This window comes from Xiphophorus hellerii, chromosome 21, assembly GCF_003331165.1.
Source record: "Xiphophorus hellerii strain 12219 chromosome 21, Xiphophorus_hellerii-4.1, whole genome shotgun sequence".
In the NCBI taxonomy this organism is placed as follows: domain Eukaryota; kingdom Metazoa; phylum Chordata; class Actinopteri; order Cyprinodontiformes; family Poeciliidae; genus Xiphophorus; species Xiphophorus hellerii.
In genome coordinates, this window is record NC_045692.1 from 7,124,677 (window position 1) to 7,148,650 (window position 23,974).

General features: G+C 38.2%; 1 protein-coding gene across 1 annotated transcript in view; it reads right to left on the minus strand.

Moving 5' to 3' along the window:
- Positions 1 to 1,245: 1,245 nt before the first annotated feature.
- The window catches only part of olfm3a (olfactomedin 3a), a 37,126-nt gene continuing 14,397 nt past the window's right edge, over positions 1,246 to 23,974 (minus strand). The window contains exons 2-6 of the mRNA XM_032552089.1: positions 11,899 to 12,042; positions 8,607 to 8,762; positions 5,428 to 5,647; positions 3,612 to 3,718; positions 1,246 to 2,600 (exon numbers count right to left, since the gene is read on the minus strand). Of these exons, the coding sequence (XP_032407980.1) occupies positions 1,923 to 2,600; positions 3,612 to 3,718; positions 5,428 to 5,647; positions 8,607 to 8,762; positions 11,899 to 12,042 (1,305 nt within the window). The 3' untranslated portion in view covers positions 1,246 to 1,922. The remainder of the gene's footprint in view (positions 2,601 to 3,611; positions 3,719 to 5,427; positions 5,648 to 8,606; positions 8,763 to 11,898; positions 12,043 to 23,974) is intronic.

Consider the following 23,974-nt stretch of genomic DNA (forward strand, 5'->3'; position numbering starts at 1 on the left):
TTTTGAGTCATTGATGTTCCAGAAGAAAAAAAAAAAAGTAATTTGTGCCATGCAAATTCATCATGGAGGAGACTCTGAAAGAGGTTGTGCTCAGTATTCATAGCTGAGCCCAATCCTCTGTGTATTATGAATACTGTATGTCCAGGCTGGCTCTGTATGCAATCTAGCAAGAGCACTGGCAACAGGTTTCATGATTGGAATAAACTAAAATAAAACCACATTTCCATGAAAGTCGGCATGCTGTGTAGAAGGTAAACACGAACAGAAAGAGGACATTTGCATACAGGTTTGACAAAAGAAAAAAAATGTCCTCATTTTTTTATGGAATACAGGGAAGATTCTTCAAAAATGATGGAACAGGGACAAGAAAACAAACATCCGGAAGCTGTGGAAACTAGATTTTGAAGCCAAATGTTTTCTAAGACACTACAACAGTTTGATGATTGTTTTGCTTTTAGTTTGTTACAGACCAACAGACTTAATACAAAAAACAAGTACAATTTCCGGGTTATACACATTTGTAAAATGCGTGAAAATGTAAAAAAAAAAAAATGTACCACTATTTTTATGTGATACAAAAGAGGTTGTGTATCATCTTTTTTTTTTTTTTTTACAAATGTTTCCATTTTCGCTTAATTTTTGTTGAATATTTAATAACCTGGTGTTGAACGTTTTCTTGAGGTTGAATTTTATTTTTGGGGGGCAGGAATCGATCCACATCATGACACGGTAATAAATACTGATCTACGTTCCTCATTCATAAATGTCTTCAGGTATTATGACCGTTACAAAATTTTTTTTTTTTTTTTGTAAAGCCAATTTTTTTTGAAAAAGTAGGAAAAACTTTTTCAAAAATCAAAATCCATTTTGATTTTGATTACCAAAATCAAAATCTTGGTTTTGATGTAAAATCGGACTTAGTGAGAAGCCAAAGAAATTAAATTTCTTTTCTTCTTTAGCTTTCTAGCAGTAACCAACCTGACGAAGCTAAGTAAAAAGTAAATGGTTCATGATTTTATTCACCCAAACCAAAAGTTTTGTTTTATATAATTACATATAACCATGATGCCGGCTCCAACATATTTCACTATGGTTGCGGTGCGTAGTATTTTCTTTTATGCCAAACTTACCTCATGTTGTTAAGGAAATTCAAAAAATATTTGACTCCCATAATTTAAGAAATATTGTTTCTTCTTCAATTTTGCTGTCATACTTTATATAAAAAAAACTGCAAACGTTATCAACTAGTTTCCTTTTTTTGATTTTATTATCTCTTCATCAGATCAGATTTTCTTTTTAGCATTTAAAAATATTTTCATGAAATGTACAATATTCACTTTTAATGAAAATGCACAGACATTCTTCAGTGGTTTTGTTTATAAAAAAAATACAAACATTCTTTCACAGAGACGTTGTGTCGTTCATAATTTACAGGGTCAATCCCTGACGAAAGCTCAACCGCGTTTTCTCATTTACATTGTGGCGAATAGCCGGCAGAGGTTGCTTTCAAATATTAAATACAACTTTAAATAGACTTTAAATATACAAACAAAGCAAACACTGGAAAGCAACAAATAAAATAAATAAATAAAAATCTAATTTGCAACAAAAACAACTAGGTTTTTAGCAAAGTACAGTGGACAAGTTTATGACATTCATGCAAAAGATTCGAGTTTTTGGCTGGAAAACTCAACACTCTGCAAATAAGGCATACCAAACTAATCAGCAGCAATGAAAAGTGATATAAAAAAAATGCTTTTTATATTTTATTGTAAAGTCACTGGTGTCCATGCTCAAGAATACAGAGCGAGAAATTCCAAAAGGTTCAAGTAGAGATAGCAAAGTTCAATTCTGATGAAAGGAAACAGTTCATTGGCTGGTCCTGGTATCACAAACAGCGGCTCTTCTTCGTTGGTTCACATTTAGGAGTCGTCTTCAGTTTTTATGACATGAAACAGGGTAACATTAAAGATCACTTGGTGTCCGTTGTTCCAGGCGTACAGCGCCCGCTCTCTGGCGTTATAGTCAAGCATGGAGATGTGAAAGTACTGATTGTGGAAAGGGATGTCTATGTATTCGTAGCTGGACGTCTTGGTGGAGTACGCGTAGTAAACCTTCGCTCCAGACAGGTGGGAGTTGGTGATATAAAGCGTACCGCAGATCATGAACGATTCGCCCGCGTTCCGCTTGGAGTATTCCGTATTCCACGTCTTCAGCACCTGCAGGGTGTCGGGGTCTATCTGTGAGATGACAACGTTGCCGGCGTTCTGATTGGTGGCGTACACGGCCCACATTCCCAGTTCGTCGGCCATGACGTCGATGTCGGAGTACCCTCCCCAGGTGTACGGGTACATGTTGTGGAAGCCGGCGAACTCCAGGGCTCTTTGGGCGAGAACGGTGCCCGTCTCGAAGTTGTACTTGACGATTATGTTGCTCTGGTACTTGTTGTAGTAAAGCGAGCCGTTGTAGACGATGTGGTTGGTTCCCTCCCATTTAAACGGGAGGCTGTAGGTTTGAGAAACCACTCCCGACACAAAGTCGTCTATCGTCTTGTACTCGCGCACAATCTTGCTGTTGGTATAACTGTCCATATACCAAACCTATGTCAGAGAGGACAGAGGAATTAGTTAGAGTCGCACCTGATTCTGCGGTGACTGGCTACATTATTCCACTCTCTCAAATTCTTTCACGGTAACACCGCAAAGTTTTTATTTTACGAGGTTTTATGTGATCGACCAACTTTAAGAAGTGGATAATATTAAATTGGAAGGAAAATAGTTTGTGGTTTTCAGCTCTCTTTATTGTAATACCTCAAAATAGACTCAGTGTCGCACATGTGATGGAAGACTCTACTTCTCTCATATCATCTACACTAGAAAAATGTATTGAAGTTTCTTTGCATATCCCAACATTCAGGGCATAAACTGCAGCATGCATTCGTATTCGGCCCAATTTACTCGCATTCCTCTAAATAAAATCCAGTGCAACCAAACGCTTCAGAATGTCACTTTAAATATAGTTTTTCTGTGAAGGCCTCTGAGAAAATTTCAAGGGTAAAAAAAACTAACAAAATTGTCAGCATGTATCAATGTCTTAATGTTTACAAAAGTTATTTGTTTCCTGGAGGGTTACTGAACAAACAGCATCATGAAAACCAAGCGACACACCAGAGGTGTTATTGGTAAATGTTCATTAGTTAGAAAAGTAGCTACCAGGACTATTATACATATGCATACCAATCTTTTGGGGATATTATTGTTATAAAAAAAAATTCCATCAATATTTTTTTTTGTGTGTGTGTGTTGGACTAACACATAAAATTTGAAGGATATACATTAACGTTCATGGTGGTTCTGTGACAAAATGTGAAAAAGTCTACAGCTACACATTTGCAACCCACTGTATGACATCATCAGCTGTCATCATTGGTAACTCTCTATATGATTATATCAAAAAATTACAGAATAAAATAGAAAATGGTCCAACCAGAATCACTGCTTTACTCTCTTACTGTTAAAAATCTAAATCTACTCCACAAGCGTTCTCCTCTCAGTACCTGCTCTGATCTTTGGAAAAAAAACAACAACAAACCCAATCTTATCATGACTCACCCTGTTGTTTCGGGTTGTTGCAAGCGGATCCGTCATCCAAGCCCCAAACCGGGTTCCAGATGTCTTTATCGTAACAGGTCCAGTGATTTTCATTAATTTCCCGCATGCTGTTGATACAGAAAAGCAGCACTAAGATGTTCTGGGGGTGGTTTCAGTCTCTAACTAGATTCCTCAAGCCAATTTCATGCCTGCGTCGCCAGGGAGCGTGGCCCCTGTGCATACTAAGATAGCACCGACAGCCGCATACTTTATTTAACTCAAAGCTTAATTGTCCGACTGTTGTTTGAATCTAAAAGTTACTCTGTGTTCACGGGGTTTTCAAAGTTTTTTATCGCAGCCGCGGCGGGCCTTAGTTCAAAACCAAAACCAAAACTCTACGGTTGTACAAAAACAACTGTCTCTTAAATAAAACTGCGGGTTTTCCCCCTTTTGCCTCCTCCTAAGCAGAAGAAAACAGAGCCTTAAAAGCTCAGGGTTAGTTAGTGATTCAGACCCCGAACTTCTGACTAATTCATAGCATCACAAACTTCGCTGGAAAAGCGGGGCTGCAGTCGAAGAAGATTAACACCACAAGCTGCTTCGTTTTCTGCTCATTAGAAGGCGATAAGGGAGGACATGTTACTCCTAATTGCCTCCTTCAAGAGATCGTGGAAGATTTTGCTGTTAAAAGCCATCAATCCAAAACAAGCCGGCACCAGGGCGAACCAGATTGGCCTCGTTGTGTCGCACTGGAGTGAAAGTGACGGAGCTAACCATCAACCACTTGGGATTTCTTTGAAAGGAAGACAATGCTTCCCATGCTTCAATGCAGCGACTGACTGGACATAACCTGGCAACAAATGCAAAAATCTTATGAACTGTACCTGCAGAATGGAGGTGCAGAAAAAATTTGATTCGCAAGTGCTTGGAATTCTGAATTGATTCAAAATGCCCCAAAAATTTATTTTAAAATGCATTTAAGCTGTATGTCTTTGATGCTTGTGCCACAATTATTCAAATGTATTTTGAATAATTCTTTGATCTATTTTTGTATAAAAGAAAAAGCCAGGCGGCTAAGCTAACGTAATACTGGTAACTTAAGTTGCAGAGTTTGACGCAGAAACATATTTCATAAATATAAACGAATGCAATGTGATTCAGGGCGCCACCTTACAGAACTGGTTTAAATAAATGTTCTGTATGTTTACAATGTCTTTTCCTCTCAGTTGCGATTTAAACAGAATCTACACACCGTTTGACTGGAAAAATAGGTTCCTGAATCAAAAATTGTTTCAGAATTGAATCGTGACCCTAAAAATCGGAATTGCTGACAAATTTGCATCTCTGTCGCTGTAGAATGGCACTTCAGTGCAGTCAGCGCGCAAGACTCCACTGTTGTAGAGAAATCACACTGAAACTTGTTTAAACTTTGCTACAGAAGACTTGCATTAGTCAGTGAAGTACTGGGGAATACGTAAGGAATATTTTCATCCCAAAAATCCTATGCCAAGGTGAAGTTTCTAGGTGGGTATGAAGCTGCAGACAATACTTTTTACTCATGTATCCCCTATGGTTATTTTTCTATATGCTACCCGGCAGCATAAAAAACAAGGAAGGAGAAAGTATGGATCTGACAACTTCTGGCTGCGTGTAATATTTCTTCTGCTGGTGTTATTCATTTTCCTGAGCAACGCCAGGACAGTTTTCTTTCATTTTTTAATAAGACTTCAGAATAACGCTGAGCTCATGCACGTTTCACAATATATCAGCTTCCTTGAGACATGATTAAAATTCTGACCTAATCCAGTGGGGAGCGGCGTACACAAACAGCACTCACTTAGCTTGCCCATGCAGCTGCGCAGCCTGGTGTCCAGCCGCAGGACCCGCTGGTACAGTTCGTCGTAGTCGTAGGCCCCGATCTCTTCCTGGATGCCCGTCAGCACCACCGACAGGTTCCTGATCTCCTCCTTGAACTGGGAGATGAGCGCGGCGTCCATCTTATACTGCTCCAGCACGGGGATCAACGGCTTCAGCTCGTCCATCTTGTCCTTAAGCTCCTGAAGTGGGGGATGGAAAGGGGACAGTGGCGGCGGCGGCGGCGAAATGATGGGAGACGGCATGATGATGAGAGAGGCGGGAGAGGCAGTCAGGAGGGAGACAAGGTGCTGTTTGACGGGATCAAAAACTACTACAAGACGTGATGAATGTGTGAAGCCAGAACAGCGTGGCTATTTGCTGGGAGGAGGGGGAAAAAAAAACAAAAAACGTCTGCTGCTACAGTGACTCGAAAGTTTACAGCCAACATCTTTCACAAATGCAAAGTTACAAAGTTTCACAGTTTCGAAGTCGGCCTTCTATCACCTGAAGAGCATTTCCAGGTTTAAAGGACTGAAGTCACAGCTAGATCTAGAAAAACTCATCCATGTGTTTATCTTTAGTCGCATTGATTTCTGCAACAGCGTCTTCACGGGCCCGCCTAAGAACAACAACCAAAACAATTCAGGCAGCTGATTAGGCCAACTGATCAAAAACGCTGCTGCTCGCGTTCTGACTAAAACCAGGAAGATAGAGCACATCCCCCCAGTTCTACAGTCCTTCCACTGGCTCCCTGTAGCTCAGAGAATAGACTTCAAAATACTTTATGAGTTTATAAATCACTGAACGGCTTAGCACCACAATACATTAAAGATCTACTGTTGTCATAGCAACCTTCCAGACCCCTCAGGTCCTCTGGTTCTGGTTCTGCTCTGCATCCCTAGAACCAGAACCAAACATGGAGAAGCAGCTTTCAGCTTCTATGCACCACAAATCTGGAACAAATTTCCAGGAAACAGCAAAACTGCTGAAACACTGAGGTCCTTTAAATCTAGACTGAAAACCCACAGAGCTGCCTTTATATCCCTAATAAATGAAACGTTGACCAGCATATTTGATGTGTACTGATAATTTTAATGATGGCACTTGACAAATGCAATGTCTGTTACTGGATTTAACAATTGTTGATTGTATGAAGTTGATGGTGTTTTCATGATGTAAAGCCCATTGAACTGCATCTCCATACTGGTAAATACCAGAGGACTAAGTTGGAGAACCAACACTGAGTTCATAGATGATTTGCAAAAGATGTATTTTTAAAACCTATTGAAAAGAACCACTAAAACTCAAAGGACTGTGGGAAATAAAAAAAAGAAGAAAAACTCAGCACAGAACAATGGTAGAAAAGGACTGCGGCAGAGCTGGGAGAACAATGACCGGGAGACCGAGGCAGAAATGGGCAGTGACATCAGCACTAATAAAACAATGGCACGGCGAGTCCGGCATAGATAAAGCAAAGCAGTAAATGGAACAAAACAAAAACCGGGGGTCTGCAACCTGCGGCGTCAGAGTTGCGTTTGATTCTTTAGACTCTCCACGGTGCCTCTTAACAACTTTGAGCAGTAATGTTGTAAAACTGTTCCGATATCTAAGGTGAAGGATAATTTTTTTCCCCCCCAAGACTAGTGTAGATTCTGCAGTTCAAGGCAAAATCTATTTGGGAGTAGTAAGAAAAATGTCTTTCTGCATTGTAAATGTTGCAAACGTCTGATGTTGAACAAGAGATATTTCCCAGACATTACCTAGAAACAAACTCCAAACTATTTTTTACTTTTTTTCCTGTTACTTCCAATGAATAAAAAAAGGAAAGCCTAAATACCACAAGGGTCAAGAATGGTTCTGAAATCCAACATTTTGTGACAAAAATATGACACCTGACATTACCTTTCGTTGATTGTGCCATAACAACTCGTTTTCACAAAATTACAGGGAAAGAAAACCATCAACAACAAAAACGTCTATTGATGTCTTCAGCAATTTCTTCTGGCTTTTACATCGGGGTTTAACATTGAAGCATCTCCTTCAACAGAAGAGTTGAATGTTTGCTCAATGTGACTTTTCACACATTGAGCAAAAAAAAAGTTTTGGTTTTATGTTCCCCAAATAACATGACATAAAAGCAATTTTTTACTATTTCATACATCAGCATCTGTTGTCCAGGGTAATCTACAGACCAGAGCTACAGCATTACATCATACTGTATATTATAAGTATTGCAACTTATATATACTGATGTCTTATCTTCTTTCATGGGTTTTACCACCATCACTTTTGAAGGCCCCAGAATAAGTTCAACCTTTAAAAGCTAACTGGTCGTTAGCCAGTTAGCTCAATGGAAGGGTAGTAAGTTGCTACATTTACTCAGCTATATTTTCTTCTGTAAAATTTAGAGAAAAATAAGCTTATAGAAGTAGTTTTATAGCACCACGCTTTTTACTTCGACATAAACAATGTCATTATGAAGTAACTTTTATTTTAGTACACTTTCTGCCTATTCTAGTGCAAGCAAGTTTAACCAAAGATGCACCAGGCACAGAAATACTAAGTACTTTCTTTATGTCATATTTGATATATACAGTAATTTTATAACAACTGAAGTTAACATAGTCACTTGATTATGCTATAAAACTGCACTATACGCCTAAAAAACAGATGATGCTGCCCCTTTAATATGGTTCAACATTGGGGCTTTGTGTTGGCAATGGCTCATCTTGATTGATTTTGGGTCAAAATTGGACACAAAAAATTCTAAGCAGGAAATCCTGAGGCCAAGGACTCCAAAGTGCTTTAAATTCAATGTAAAAAGTGGGTAGAGTCTCTCTTCTGGAGTGCGGCGGTGGAACAGGCCTGAAGCACAACTCAAGTCGGGAGAGGCCTTAGTCCTTCATGTGGTTGCGACAGGTTCGCGTCCCAGGTCTGATGACCTTTGCCGCATGTCTTTCTTTCTCTCACAACCCACTTTCCTGTCTGACAACTGTCAAATGAAGGCCACTAGAGCCAACAAAACCCGTCTCTCCTACTTAAAGTGGAAAAAAGGGTCTAAAACGAGATCTGAATGAAATACAATCAACCCAGGCAACTAAATGAAGTAAACCCAGGGGTTTAAACGAACCTCTGTGATAACAGAGTGCTTTGGAGTACCTGAAAATTCTTGGCCATGATGGATTTCCTGTCATCTTCAACCTGCCTGAACTTGGTCCTCAGGCCTTTCATTTGGTTCTCCATCTTTATGACATATTGGAAATCCCTCTGCGTGCGCAGGTTCAGCACTTCAATGGACTGAGACATGTTCTGCACCTTAAACGAAAAAGGTCAAGGTTAGCAACGACCCGAGACGGTCTCTGTTCGCAGACTGAGCTAATGGCATGTAATCAATACATTGTACAAATGACAGCAAACTACTGTCATTACACTGTAAAAAGGTTTCTAATTTATGGTAAAATTCATATTCATATGGCAAAATTCTGGCAACCACAGCTGCCAGTATTTTACCGTAATTAAGAGACTTTTCTTTTTTACAGTATAGTTAGTATATATTTTCTTAATATATATATATATTCCTGCAAGATCAATTTTAATATTTACACTCAATCAGTGTTATTCTCTATAACATAACTGTCATTATATTGTGATGTCAGGCCTGTGGAAAATGACCGCCACAGTCAGTATGCAGCCAAAATAAAGCTATATGGATAGTGTGCTTACATAATACACGGATATTATATTTCAAAAAAAATTTTAATTGAGGCATTCATGAGAATGAATTTAGTTGTTTAGTTAAACAATTTAGTTGTTTGTAGGATTTTTCATATGCTAGGGATTATTATAGGGTTCTAAAATGTTCTAAAAGTATTGGAACTAGCCAGTTTTCCATTACCTTTTTCTATTTCTTTATGTGTAGGTGTGCAGGTTTTCCACGCGTTGGCTTGTTGTGTGTGGGAGGTGGTGATTAATGGACATGGGGTCATGGCGGGTCTAGCTTTTGGATGTTTGTCACTACACACGGAATAGTAGAGAGGGCTGTGTTTACTCTATGAATCACATTTCAGGTACAGGGGAAAGGATCAAAGACAGCAACCTGAGAAATGATACACAGTCTCCACAAGCTGTTTTATTCAGTTCTACTATTTGTGTCCGATTACCACGTTTATTAGCGTCAGGTCCAAACAGCTGTGTCACCGTAGATGTAAGCGAGATTGCGTTTGAGGATTAGTAAGGTATGTTGAAGAAAAAATGTGTGTTCTCGAGGGTCTATAAGTCTTTGGTCAAAAAGGAATATGTGACAACTGGTTGACGTTCTGCTCGTAAGCACTGAAAAATTAGTTTCACTGAATGCCCATCCAATTCTATGTAAGATTTCTGGCTTTACTGGCTGCTGAATGTGCCAACGGTGCCAAGAATTTAGTGTTACTTCATAAATTTGGACTCTTGTGGGCTAAACTTGTTTTTCTACACATTACACGTGGTCCATAAGACTTAGGTCAGATGAATTATGTTGTGTTTGGCTTTGTCTTGGAAGTCAGAGCTTGAATGATGGCATGCCAGGGTTGAGCACCTTCTAGTTTCAAGTCAGAATGCCAGTGGGATTAGTTGCGCTAGGCTAGGTGAGCAAGCTACCTACTGCTAGCGATACATGCCAAAGATGGGTTTCTCATTCTACGCATTCAAACCCTTTAATAGGAGTGCACCAATTGCAGATTTCTGGCCGATCGTCAATTACCAATCTTTATTATAAAAGCCTAACTTAACGATTCAGAGTTTGGCCGATACCATTTTTTTGTCTGAAATGTTGCTCAATATATCAAGAAGGTTGCAGAATTGGCAACAACGAGGTGACTATTGTTAACTGTAAATGTGCAGACATGACCTGGTTGGGAGGTTTGTCAGTAAAACCTCTCACGGGAGAAAAGAAAAGCACAATGGTTGATGTTTAGACCTCTGCAGAGGTTGATAACATCGGTGGATAAGACCAGCTTCACATGTAAAAATTGGCCAATCACCGATCTCCCAAAATTAAGGAAATCAACACCGATAAATCGACTGGCCGATAAATCAGTGCATCTCTACCCTTAAGGAAACAGAAAAAGATCTTGAAGATTGAAATTGTACAGGACTGCATGTGTCGTTGATTTAATGAGATACAATCTGTCAGAAGTCCAACTGGACAACTTTCATTACTGAAGTTGTGTGAACTCACACTTTTATGTAATTGTTTGATCTCTGATGGGAACTGGGAACTCTAAATTCAGCAGAATTAATGAATGACAACTTCAGAGTACAAATAAAAAAAAACATTAGTCTAGGTCAAAACCTAATGATCTACCCTGTTCCTCATACTAATCCTGGGCATTGTTTGCACCATGATAGAGATCATTATCATCTGACATTAAAGTAAAATACCCAACATCAAATGTTCCAAGGGTTTCCCGGCAGAACAACACCATCACAATACTTCTGATCATTGAGCCAGTTGCTTACGTTTACGTAATTGCAGAAATAAGTGGCGACTGGACTTCTTCTGTGGTTTCTAGAAGGCAATGCACCAGTAGTTCATTTGACAGCTTTATTATTGTGTGATTGCTGTGACCAGATTCTGTAAGCCTGATGCTCTCAAACGAATAATCAGAATCAAAGAAAGCTTTTAGATGAGATGTATATTGTCTTAGAGAAACAACAAAAGCAGCCCAGTGACCTTCTATTAAAACAGTTGGTGCTTAAAACCGGGTCACTCAGAAGAAAAGCTGCAGTAACTGGTGGAAAGAAAACAACTCCAGGAGTATTATATGACCAGAGGAAGGTACGTCATAGCTACTCATTGCTGATGCGTCGTTCACGAGCGATTGGATTCCTTTGGACGGCTCTATGTGGTTAGTGGTAGGACTCGACTCAGTTAGTGAGAACTGTTCTTTGGTTTTTATGAATTTGTTTGCTTGTGATGCTCTGCTTACATGTCTACAGCTACTGTTATTTGTATTTAATTAAGAATGATTAAATTAATTAAATACTATAAATAAATACAAATGACAGAAATTGGTGGATTATTTTTATATTTTATAATGGTGCTGAAAAAGATTTTTTGTTTCTGCTAAAGCAACTCAAGAGTGCTTTTCTTTAATTGTTCTTCTAAATCACAAATAGCCCTAAATGTTTTTAATGCACGTAACATTTGGTAGTAAAGAACAACTTCTTTTTTTTAAATTTCCATGTGTTTGACATCATTGGAAAGCCTAGACTAAATAACTCAAAATCTCCAAGTAGACATCTTCATGGCTTTGTCGTGGCCATGGAAATGGAAAAAAGTTGTTCTAAATGTGCGCAATATACTACAACAAATAAGGCCGCTAACAAACAAAAGGTTGCAGGGATTTCAGGTATGTGTGCTTGTTCGGGGCGCACTGGGGGAGGTAAACATCCCTTTTGTCACCGTGCTTACCTTTTCCAGCAGCTGTCGAAGCTGTCTGCTTTTGGCATCTCTGGAGCACAGGCTCTGTTCCGGCGCGACCACGGTGCAGATGCAGCGGCCGTCAGCATCCTGGGCTGAGCTGTACACCTGCCAGCCCTCCTTAGGGCCGATAGTCTGCAGGTGAAAACAAACACAGCAACACTCAGAAGCCATTTTAGGAGTAGCTGAAATTATACAATGCGCTACATTTAAATCCACAAAAAATAAAAATGAATTCTATCACTCAAATTCAATAATTGTTTTTTTTATTGAAAGGTTTGTCTTTTTCAGTGAAACACAAACACGCAATTATTATTTCTGTTAATTAAGATGATCTCCTTCCAGCCAATGGAAAAAAAAAATACATTTGACATAAGGATACTCCATCAGACCAATTAAAAAATAATTCTAATACGGAAATTTGGGTTTGGATTTAATGAAAACTTTGTAAAATACCTGCTTCAAAGTTGTGATTTTTCAAAAGGTATTTTTAATCCAAGAGCCGAGCCTCGTCAAAACTCATTTGGTTGAGTAACACACTGAATGAAAGGACTCTACAAATTAATTATGACATTTTAGATGGGTTGATCTGATTCGGTCTATAAAATGTATTTAATTAGATCATCACAGATCATACTTCAAAAAGGCCAAATGAAAATGGGAAAAAAAGCTATCTGTTTTTCTATTTTCAATTTTCATTTGGAGTTTTTTTTATAAAAGAGTCAGAAGCCCAATTTCAAGCTCAACACAGACAAAGCCACTGCCTTCCACAATAATTAACTCTCGCTACAGTCCTCGGAAAATGCCAATCTGATGAAGATACGGCCCTAAAGACTCAGAGGGTCTACGATGCAGTGACTCAATAAACACATCTCCTGTTTTCCGAATTTTATTCATAAAATCGATTATTTTCTCTCCGTTTCTACCAAATGCATTCCTCATAAAACACACATAGGTTACAGCATGACATAATGTTAAAGATTATGCACAGGCACTCGACTTCTCAGATCAGCATTCTTTTTTTTAAATATGATGTTTAGAAATAAGTGTCTGTTTTTAAAAGCTACGTAGCGGTCATTGACCTTATCATCCAAACTGTGTTATTGCTGTTACTGAATCCTGCAGTATGATTTTTAAAGAAGAAGCTACCCAAGGTCGGACCTACGCTGAGATGTTAAAGTTTTCTGGCTGAGCGTCCTGCTGCGGGGAGCAGATGTGGACACTAATGCTGGAATTAAACAGCAGGACTTTAATTACATCGTTCCAGCACAATTTAAATTCAAGCAGTAAATTCTTCCAGTTTCCTGGACCGACGAAGAAGCTGCAACAGCCTCTTTCCAGCAGAGGAACTAAGCGGCAGGATCAAGCCAATCATGCAAATATGATTGTATTCCCTTTAAAGACATTCCACGCTGTTACCGTTGAGTTTTAATTGTGTCGGGCCAACTGTGGTATGTCAAGAGTAGCTGTTTAGAAATGTCATTTTTAGACATTCATCTAATAACCCATATTTAACCCTGTTGCAATTTTGTTTTGTCTCTAAAGCTATAATGTAGCAAATAGAGCAAGCTTAAAGGGAAAGCATTATGTAAAATCGCCTTTTCTGTGCTTTAAATTACATTATAATATTATTTGCTCATCAAAAACATACCTGGAGTGTTGCTTTGATACTTTCATGCATGTTTGAAAAATCCCTTAATCTCCCATGGTAACCATTCAACTGGGACCTGCTCTGTGAGCTTCCGCCTCCCAGAGCACCCCTCCACCACTCTGCTCCTTCAGACTAGCCAGCAGCAATTAGCAAACACCTAGTAGAACTGTGAGGTTCTTCTTAGTGCATCGCTGGTAAAAAAGTTGTCAAAGTGTTAACAGAGGAGCGATGCTGTGATGACTTTCTGAAGGTGGAGTTACAGAAAAAGCATAAGCTTCTTAAAGAGACAGAGGCCCAAATTCAAGGTGTTAAATTCCAAAGACAAATTTGTTTTAAGTCATATTTGATATGTATTAGATTTTTATAACTAAAGATAACATAGTTACTTTGATTGTGATATAAAACTGCACTATGTAGTAGTGGCAGTATTATGTATCAAGTAAATTATGCTGCCCTTCTAAAATTAAGCTAAAGTTAAAAAGTGCACAAATGTTCACGTCTGCAAGTTCCTACAAGTCTGATCAAGTAGTATTAGATTCTTTATAAGAAGACATCTCATGCCTGATCAGGACCTCATGCTTAATTTGAGTTGCTAAGCTAGTGAATGGTTAGACTATTACTACAAGACCTATGGCAGACTTTTGCTGCTCTTGATGTGAAAGTTCACGCTTGCAGAATCAGAAAGACTGTATAAGTTTAACTCTTATGTGAGGTGTACCAAGAGAAAATTCAATCTATAAAAAAAAGATGAACGCCAGATGGAAATTTGCTAAAGAGAACGTGGACAAAGAACAGGATGTATGGAATGTTGTTATTTAGATAGACGATTCTCAAATTTAATTGTTAGGAAATCAATATCCGATGATGTGTTTAACTGTAGCTAAATACAGAATACAGGAAGCATGGAGGTGGAAGGGTCATGGTTTGGGGATTCTTTGTTGTAGCAGAACTTAGCTAGTTCGCCATCATAAAATTCTCTCTGATTTTCACTGTTTTTCAGAAACAAATATGGCATTATCTGAACCAAATTAAAACCTGCAGCAGAGCTGGGCCTAGCAACATAACAAGAACCCAAAAAACCCAGTAAATCCACCGAGGATGGAAATAATGGACAGTCAAATCAAAAACCCAAATCCTGATCTCACTGAAACACTTTGTGGTGACATCAAACATATATATGCATGATTCCAATGAAACAAGCTGTTTAGAGTAAGTTGAGACGTTGATGTTAGCATTACTTTTTAAAAGTTCTGAACATCTACTTGGGCGTTCTAATTTTTTATTATTTTTTTTCTAGCAATCCTGTACTTTATTAGCTCCCCTCAGGGAAAATTTGTTTTGGACTCCTTCCTGCTTCAGCTGATGCCAGTTTACTAATTTCACATCACAGTTGAGCTGTCACAACACAAGCTTCTGGGCTGGTTTTATGACAGGAAGAGGAGGTTTCTAAACGCTTAAAAATCTTAATCTGTCCGCTCTCTAAAGAGAGAAACAGTGTTTTCTCAGACGTTTACAACACGTATCGACTCGGTAAATAGATAAGCTTTTCTAATACCAAAATAATGGCAAGCTTTTTAGAACAATCATTGGATTCAAGTCCAAACTTTGGCAGGGCCAGTTCCGAGTCTTTCACTTTGAACCTACAGCGGTTTGCTTTGAGACATTATCAGGCTGCATAACATCAAATTCAATTGAGTTTAAGATAAACCGGTGACTGGTCATTCTCCTTCAGGATTTTCTAGAGAGCAACATTGATGGTTGCCGTTACAACAAGTCCTCAATATCCTAAAGAATCTTACCCTCAGATTACAGCACTAACACCCCCTGTTTGACAATATTGGGATATCTTGGGGGACGCCGCAATGTTTTTAAGATGGAGATTTGTGTCCTATTTGGTCAGCAGTGTCAAGGCAAGAAAAACACCAATGTGCTTTACCTTGAATCTCTCCTACGGATGGTATTTTTCTTAAACACTGACCTCGGCTGAGGTAAGCCACGTCTTTAATCATCGTGTTGTTTTTTTTTACTCTATTTCCTGTTCTCAGACACACTCTATCCAAGTGTTTACTTCATTCAACAGCTCTGACAGGAATCAAGCCTGGTTCTGCCAGGTACATTTGAACTCAAAATTGGTTAATGAAAGTTCATCCAGGATTTAACAGGGATACGGTTACATACTGTATATATACTGTATATATACAGTATATATACAGTATATTGCTAATCTTAAAATGTATTTTTTGATTACCATGAAACATTTAAGTGAGATCTTTTTCATATTATTATTATTTGACTTTTTTTTTATATACAAGTTGTCTCATTGAAATCCAATATCTCATTCAAAAGAGACAAACACGGCAACAATACAATTAAAAAAATTCAATTAAATAAGCTAATAAAATATGTTTTCTAAGGAGACTTCTCATTTTGTCTCTAAGTGCAACTGTTCTTAGAGAAGATGATTTTTTTTCCTAAAAAAAATAAGTTATGTTTGTGAGACAGAGGTAATTTATATAGTAATTTCCTAATAGACAGAGATGCAGTAGAAAGAGATAATGGGTAAATTATTGAATGAACGATTATGTAGGTAAACAGTTGCTGAAATAAACAAAGAAAGTAGGACAATGCTGACAAAGAGTTGCAGAGAAGCACACAGTCAGCAAGCATTAGTGAGCTGCAGAATGAATTGGATGGGATCCGGCAAGTGCTGAAAAGAAAAAGTAGGCCAGGAAAACCTCTCCTTGACTTTTTACCTAAGCCACTTTAAATATTCACGAAGCAAAAAAATGAGACGCTGCTATCACAAAAAAACAAACCACATGCTGTCCGTCTGATGTGTTTCTGACTGAGCCAAGCTTCCTCATTTTTCACGATGTGGCACGTCGTCGGCCAACTTACAGTACGCAACGGAGGAGGCAACACCTAGTTTGTCAGCATTTTCGATCTCGGCATGTTAAATGGAAGAGGATCAGGCTTTCAGGGCTACAACAGCTTCACAGAGCTCCAAGCCAAAGACTTGGTCATTAATCATCCTTACAAAACAGCATCGAGCAGCTCAAAACCCCCGCTAAACCCAACCCAGCCCAACACCCCATCATCTGCCCAGCAGAGTCGTGCTCTCGGCAAAGCCGTCACACACGCACGCCGACCTGCTTGAGCAGTCAAACATGATGCCCAGACCCAGATATAAACAGTTGCCAAGATGGATTCGCATTTCCTCTGTTTTTGCCTGCTGTTCTTCACCAGCCTCTCCTCCTCTTCTTCTTCCCTCCCTTTGTTAGCCGTAGTCTGACTGACAGAGCTTGTTTTGCAGGCGGGTGTACAGCAGAGAATATCTTTTGCTGTGGCACCACATTCTGACAGTGATCAATACATCTAGTGTCAAAAGTGGGGGGGGGGGGGGGAAACTACATATTTCCAGATTTATGCTACTAAAGATTTAGTAGCATTTTCTGGGTTCATTTTGCTTAAAGAAAGTAAGCTGTCTAAAAATTATGCACACTCCTTAAGCCACACCTTCCCTCATTTTACAGATATACCTGCTGTGCTTAAATCCATTAGGTATTCAAGATTACCCAGCTTGGAGTTAGAAAATACGCCTACAAATGAGAATATGGTGAAATATTTAGAGCCCAATAATACACAATTACAGTACAGCAAAAAAAAAAAAAAAGTCAATTGTCTACACTGCAAAAACACAATCTTACCAAGTATTTGTGTCTAGTTTCTAATGGAAATATCTTAGTAAACTTGAAATAAGACATAACTAACTCATAAGTAATTCTTCAGCTAGATGTAGGAGCTTGTTTTAAGTAAATAATTTCTTAATATTGATCTAAAAGTACTTGTTCCATTAGCAGGTTACTTCACTTATCACAAGATAAATTTCCCATGTTTTGAGTGAAATAATCTGTCAGTGGAACTACAACTTTTTCATCAATATTAAGGAATTACTGACTTAAAACAAGCTCCTTCATCTTGCTGAAAATATACTTGCAAGCTAGTTTTGTCTTATTTCAAGTGTAATAAGATATTTCCACTAGATACTAGACAAAAATACCAGGTAGGATTTTGTGTTTTTGTAGCGTAAACATGTAGAAAAAAAAAATGCTTGCATGAATTCTGCAGCTCTCATATGCTGCATGTGTGCGCCACAGTTGAAAACATTGAAGTAGTTTTGACTGGAATATCACCGCTACTACCCAATTCTGTGCTTACACTGTCTGCACTCATAAAAATTCACAGCCTCAGGATTCCTGATGCTCGAAACTGCAACAGACACCAACGGCTTAATCTGCATTTTGATCCACACAGCAAGTACTTAGAAATAAACAAATACATTAAATCAAAAACAACATATTTTATGCCCATACAGTTCAACACTCTGAATTCAACACTATTGATCCCAGTATACACGTCCTATTAAGAATTGGAGGATATTAAATGCGACAAAAATACTTCAAAAAAGTAGCAAGAATTTCAGCAATGTCATCATGAGACACACTTTTCACTATGGATATTTATTTCTATGTAAATATTTGTTATATTCTGGCTTAATTTAGCTAACAAATGTTGTCCTCTTTAGGATAAAATTCAACAATGTTTTTATGTTAATTGTTCAGTTGTTGGAAACTGAAAGGCCAGATGTGCAGTTCCTTGAAAAATTCAGAAAACAATCTTTTTTCTCAAATCTTTTTCTACATTTCCTCAGTGACTTTGCCCATTTGGCATGGCTACAGACTGAAGACTGCTCCCATCTGACTCTGAGCAGAATAAAGCGGCTATAGAAAATGAGTGGATTTTTATATCCACTCATTAAAAAAAAAAGCACAAACATATTTTAATTAATTCTTTTTAGCATAATCTTTTTTTTTTCATTTTTATTTATGCATTTGACTTTTACCAGTCAAGCATGTAACAAGTAGTTTTAGCCAAACATACAGTAATACAACAGTGAACAAAACAGTTATAAGGAAATGATATATTTACATTATTTGAGGGACTAGGAAAAGCACAATATAATCTAATTCCATCCCTTTTCTATATTAAAAACATAATAATTGTTCTCATTTCTGTTTAGCCTAACCTATCAGAGGCTTTTATTCTGATACAATAAAATATTTAAGTAAAATAAAGGATTATGTCTACATATTAAACATACATACACATATGGAATCATCAAAACGTCCTATTATACACATAAGCAGCACAAATTATGTATGCATTCTCATGTACGTGTGTAAATCCAATGAAAAACTTCTACAAACCTAATAGGCATTGTTTTTTCTAATATAGCATCCATGCATTTTATGAGTGTCTCATAAAAATTATCTGACTATAATTACAAATGTCCAATGCCTCGTTTCTTTTATTGTTACACACATGACCGGTTTTTATTCCTTCCCTCAATAATGTTGAACTCTGTTAATTTCCTCTTAAATCCCTTATGCTTCACTGACATGCAGAAGGACATTCCCATTACGGAAAACTACGACCGTCTCTCAACTGGCTAAAAAGTGGGAATAAAATGATTGGCTGTGGCAACTAACACTTCAACTGCCTATGGTTTTGTGTTTACGATAATTTACACAAACAGGGCTCAGAGAAAGCTAAAAAAAAGAAAAAAAGACAGCAACACAATGAAGGAAACATCATTAAAACTGCTGGAGAGCATAGAAAAGAAAATAAGCTGTATATAGAATTATGATCCTATTTCCAACATGTTGTTATAAGGAAATAACAGAAACGTGTGGGGGGAATAATTATCGAGACGGGATTAAAAATCTAAATTTCGCAGATGATTGAGACTTTCACCGTTACTGCATGTAGGAGATGGAGAGAGCTGCAGGTCACTATGCAACCTAAAACCAAACTGATTGGAGGAGCAAATGAGGTCCAAAGTCAGCTTAGTCAGTCCATAATACACCAGTTCTGTCAACACAGCAGTGAAACTCAAGAACAACTACTTTTTCCCCTTCAGTTTTGACTCTTTGAACGTGACGTCACGCACTCCAGGAAGCGGCCCACTTTGTCATGATTGTCGTCAAAACAGCCTGCGTGTGCATCAAAGTGTAAATTCTGCAGGTGCTAACTAGTGACTAAATTCAGTGTTCAAGCCACAAAACCTCTGGAACCTGCTGGACATGGACCCATGGGGACTGATCCACACTGCATGTTATTAAACTATATAAACAACAGCAAGGCTGTTCCAAAAGAAAATCAGGCCTATCATGCCAAAACACAATAATCAGCGCATTAGCCACCAGCAGAAATGGAACAATGCCAGACTAATTAGTAAATCTGGAAACCTAAAACATGACTTGTCTTGTTTTTTGATTACTCTCGAGTCAACCGTAGTCCATTATTATGAAAAACTGACATAAATACCTCACATTGGGAAAAAAAACCTTTGTGAAATGATAAATAGTTTAAATCAGTATCCTCAAAGTTTGATGGCCAGGGACAGAAAATCCTTCACTCTGCAGGCACCTCCACAATGACGGAGATGAGAAACATTTGTCCTCGCATGGCCTAGTATCCAGACAGGTACCTATCCTCATACAAGTAAAGGATAGATACCTCACAGGTGTTGCATATTCTCACTTTGAAGCATTCTTTCCATTTGGCACTAGGTTAATAAAGTGCGACTGAGGAAGAGAAAGAAAGAAAGAGGCATTACAAGTTATTAGGTCAATGAAGCTGGAGGTGACGAGCGTTCTTCTTTTGAGGAGTGACTGGTGAAAGCAATACCTTCCAGACCCTCTTGGACACAGGAACAGGCAGATCTTAATGGACTACCTCAAAAGAGTAATTGGACCAGAACTTTAGACCATTGACAACCAAAACAGAAGCTGCAAAGGTATGCCACCTGAAGGTAGACAAGGAGCATCAACAAGAGCTTCGTAGATTGGTAAAACTACTAAGAACTAGTAAGATGCCTGCTGAGTTCTTGCACACTGGAGGAGGCGTATTGCCTGTACAACTCACCATGACAGGAACAAAAGCTGAAACTGAACTGAAATGTTTGCGCTATGATGGCAGCAGTAGTGCAGTAGTGACCAGGACTGTCCAAGCACACCAACTGGAGAAAATAGGTCCAAAACTGTGGTGTTGTTTACCACAGTGGTTGCGACTGAGGTGAGGTTTGTCTACTTGTAGGCTGAGTAATCTCTAAACGGGTCCAGAGATCCATCTTCAAGAATAATCTGGTAGAGGGAGCGCTTTCTTCGCTAAAAAGCAAGTCATGAAGCAGAGAATGACCGCCCCTACTTCTCCTTCCCTTTCTCCTCGCATCATTACATATATTTTTCTCTATACCAGCAAAAACATAAAAGAAAAAAAAAAGTAGTGACCTTACCTACTATGTCTATTGTCTGGCTTGGTAGAAAAGAAAAAGAACAAGGGGGCAGAAAGTCCAACCTGACAAAGGGCAACAGAGCAAAAGTCCTCACAAGGGAAACCCAGAAAACTGGACAACAGGTGAGAACAACGTGAGCTACATGTAAGCAAAATGCATTTTTAAGGAGGATATGCCAATGAAAGGAAAGTAGCAGTGAGGATAAGCACTTAAAGCTTGATGACCCTAAGGTGTTTTGGGGCAAAGGGAATCCCTGTTAAAATTCTAGTTTTTGGTAGATTACATTCAAATTCAATAAATGTGTTATGAAAGGCAATGAAAGAAGAGAAGAATCAAATTGCAGAACTCGGGAATCAAAAACACAAGATCAGAACATAAATTCAAGCAGAACTCATTGGTTGAATAAATCCTTGTCGTTTACTTACAAAACCAAACCTATGCAAGCTTTTTTTTTTTTTTTTAAGTGTTATGCTGTCAGATGTGGCAGCCACCATGTTTACTTGTGTTATTTTCATTGGTACAACTTCAAAATCAGGCTCAACTTCCCTTATCATGGATAATTAAATAAAAACATGCAAATCAGCAGCGTGCGTTGGAGGCGTGAAAAGTGATGATAATGAATGCCTCCCTGTGGACGACATGATTTGTTCTCCTCATGCAACATAAGTATTCTGCCAATTATACACGTCGCTTAATCTCTTTTCCGTTTGTCACCGCAGTGTCTATCTGTATGTCCCCCTGATTTCCCGTTTAATGTGTTTGTATGAACCTTTTAGTCTGACAGAACTGAAGATGTAGGAAACTGACGAGGGATTGAAATTGAATGTATGGGATAAACTGAGGGATTTACTGATTACTGAGTCAAATATGTGTAGAATATTTGGCCACAACCATTACGTCCAAACTAAATCTCTTGTCTGTGGTGGATATGAGCAGGTCAACTTTGCAATTTAAAATAAGTGTTAATATCACAGCAGCTTGAAAAGGTATCTAGAGCTTTTCAACATGTTCACATTTTTATCACGTTATAAACAGAAACCTTTTCGTAAAATGTGTATATTATTAAAATTTTATGTCAAATCAAAAAAGGCAGGGAATGACGATGGAAGAAAATGGTTAATTTATGTATTAGAGCCCTTTAGTAAAAAAACAAAAAAACAGTGCAGCCAACTGGCTTTCGAAGTTACTTAATTGGTCATAGTCACATCATATGCAAAATTTGACAACATTGTATCATATGTTTTCTAGATACTGTGGAGCCTTTCTAAGCATTGCATTAGGTATGAATACAAATGAACACCACACTTTTGTTTGTAATTTCTTTTTTTTTTTAATGTATCCTTTTTTTCCCACTTCACAGTTACTTCACTTTTTATTGCTCTGTAAAACTGATTCCACTGTCTACTTATGCACATTTTGACATTAGAAAAAGTTGATGGAAACGGAAAAATTCTAAATAACTTCCTCAATTTCGCAAAAAAAAAAAAAGTTTCCCCTTTTATATTGTTTCTGGCTTTTCTGAAGAAAAGTTAATGCGCTAAAGGGGAGATGGAGTTCTGACGCAGTGGACATTAACCTCACATGTCTGATAAGCTGTTTTTCTGCTGCTGGGATAGTTAGGATAAATTTCTTTATCAATGTCTCTGGACAGCGTGGAACATCGCCTGAACACATTCCTGAAAAGCTACATTTTTCTGAGATGTGTAGCCCGTATTAGTTTGCAACCTGTACTTCCTTTTTACTTACTGTTTGCGTAACGCCTACATCTGGTGAAATCTGCATAGCGTGGCTGATTCGCTCCAAACTAGTAGATGGAAACACACCCAATACACATTTTCTTTTGTGTGATATTTTAAAATATGCTGGAAATTCACAACAGTTCAATGGAAGCAATTACAAACAATACCTGTTTGTATGCCAAAGGACTATTTGAATGCAATATTTGACAGGATATCAAAGTTCAAGTGTTACGAACAAAAATTCTGCATGAATCATGTTTAGCCTGTTGGCTGGACTTTTTCTGCTCCTTATACTTACACTGAAAATATACTTAATATATGTTTTTATTTAATGAGATGCTAAATCTTTCACAGAAGAAAAATCGGATTTATCATGGTCAAAATCGTCATTGCAATACTTAGCAATCGTATCACGATTCCATATGTTACTGACATGGGTTGTCAGGTATAATCCCACAAAATACATTAAAGTTTGTATATAAAAGTTGTGGGAAATGTATTTCCCTACTATATTATTTCTACCAAGTTCTGTAGTGACTCAGTGTTTTTATTCGTTACAGCAGCACTAGAAGCTATATTTTTAAAAATGTTGTTCCCCATCCCCCCCGTTTTTCACTTGAGAAACTGGCAAAGAAATGATCCTGTTTATGTTTTTTATAGCTGCAATCATGATTCTCAGTGTGACTGTACCGCTGCTCTAAACAAATCTCTGCTCTGGCATAGACAGCCTCGGCCCTTTAATATAATTTCTTTAGGTATTTTCACACGGCCAATTCGATCTGCGGTTCTGCCACAGGATCATTCTGGCAATTTGTGAAAATTCTCAGAGGATTACCTGAGATGAGATTCCAAGGATAGGATAGGAGAAGAAGATGATGAAGAAGAAAAAAGGAAGAATGCCAGTGGCCTTGGCAAAAATCTGTCTCTTATAAATACACCTTTGATAAACAGTGACAGGTAAAGGACTCCCTCTGCAGTAATAGCGTGACCCCCAGGCAACAAATCGTCTAATTTTGATAAGCCGTTGTCACTGTTTTGTTATGGTGGTGTAAAAGATGAAGTGTCACACCTTCCTTGCCGCTGAGCCAGGTCATTAAAGAAGAATGAAGGTAGCTTGGCAAATAATTCACACAGCAGCAGCAGCCACAGCGTTACAAGCCTTATTGCTGCTGTCACAATGTTTGACATCTTGCCATGTATGTTGGGGTATTAAAAAATGTGAGGTACATGGAGCTCAACTTGATGAAATGAGGCATTTTGTGGGACATCAATTCCTGTTACGTCTTTGTGTGCGTAGCAGATCTTGACGCACTACTGTTT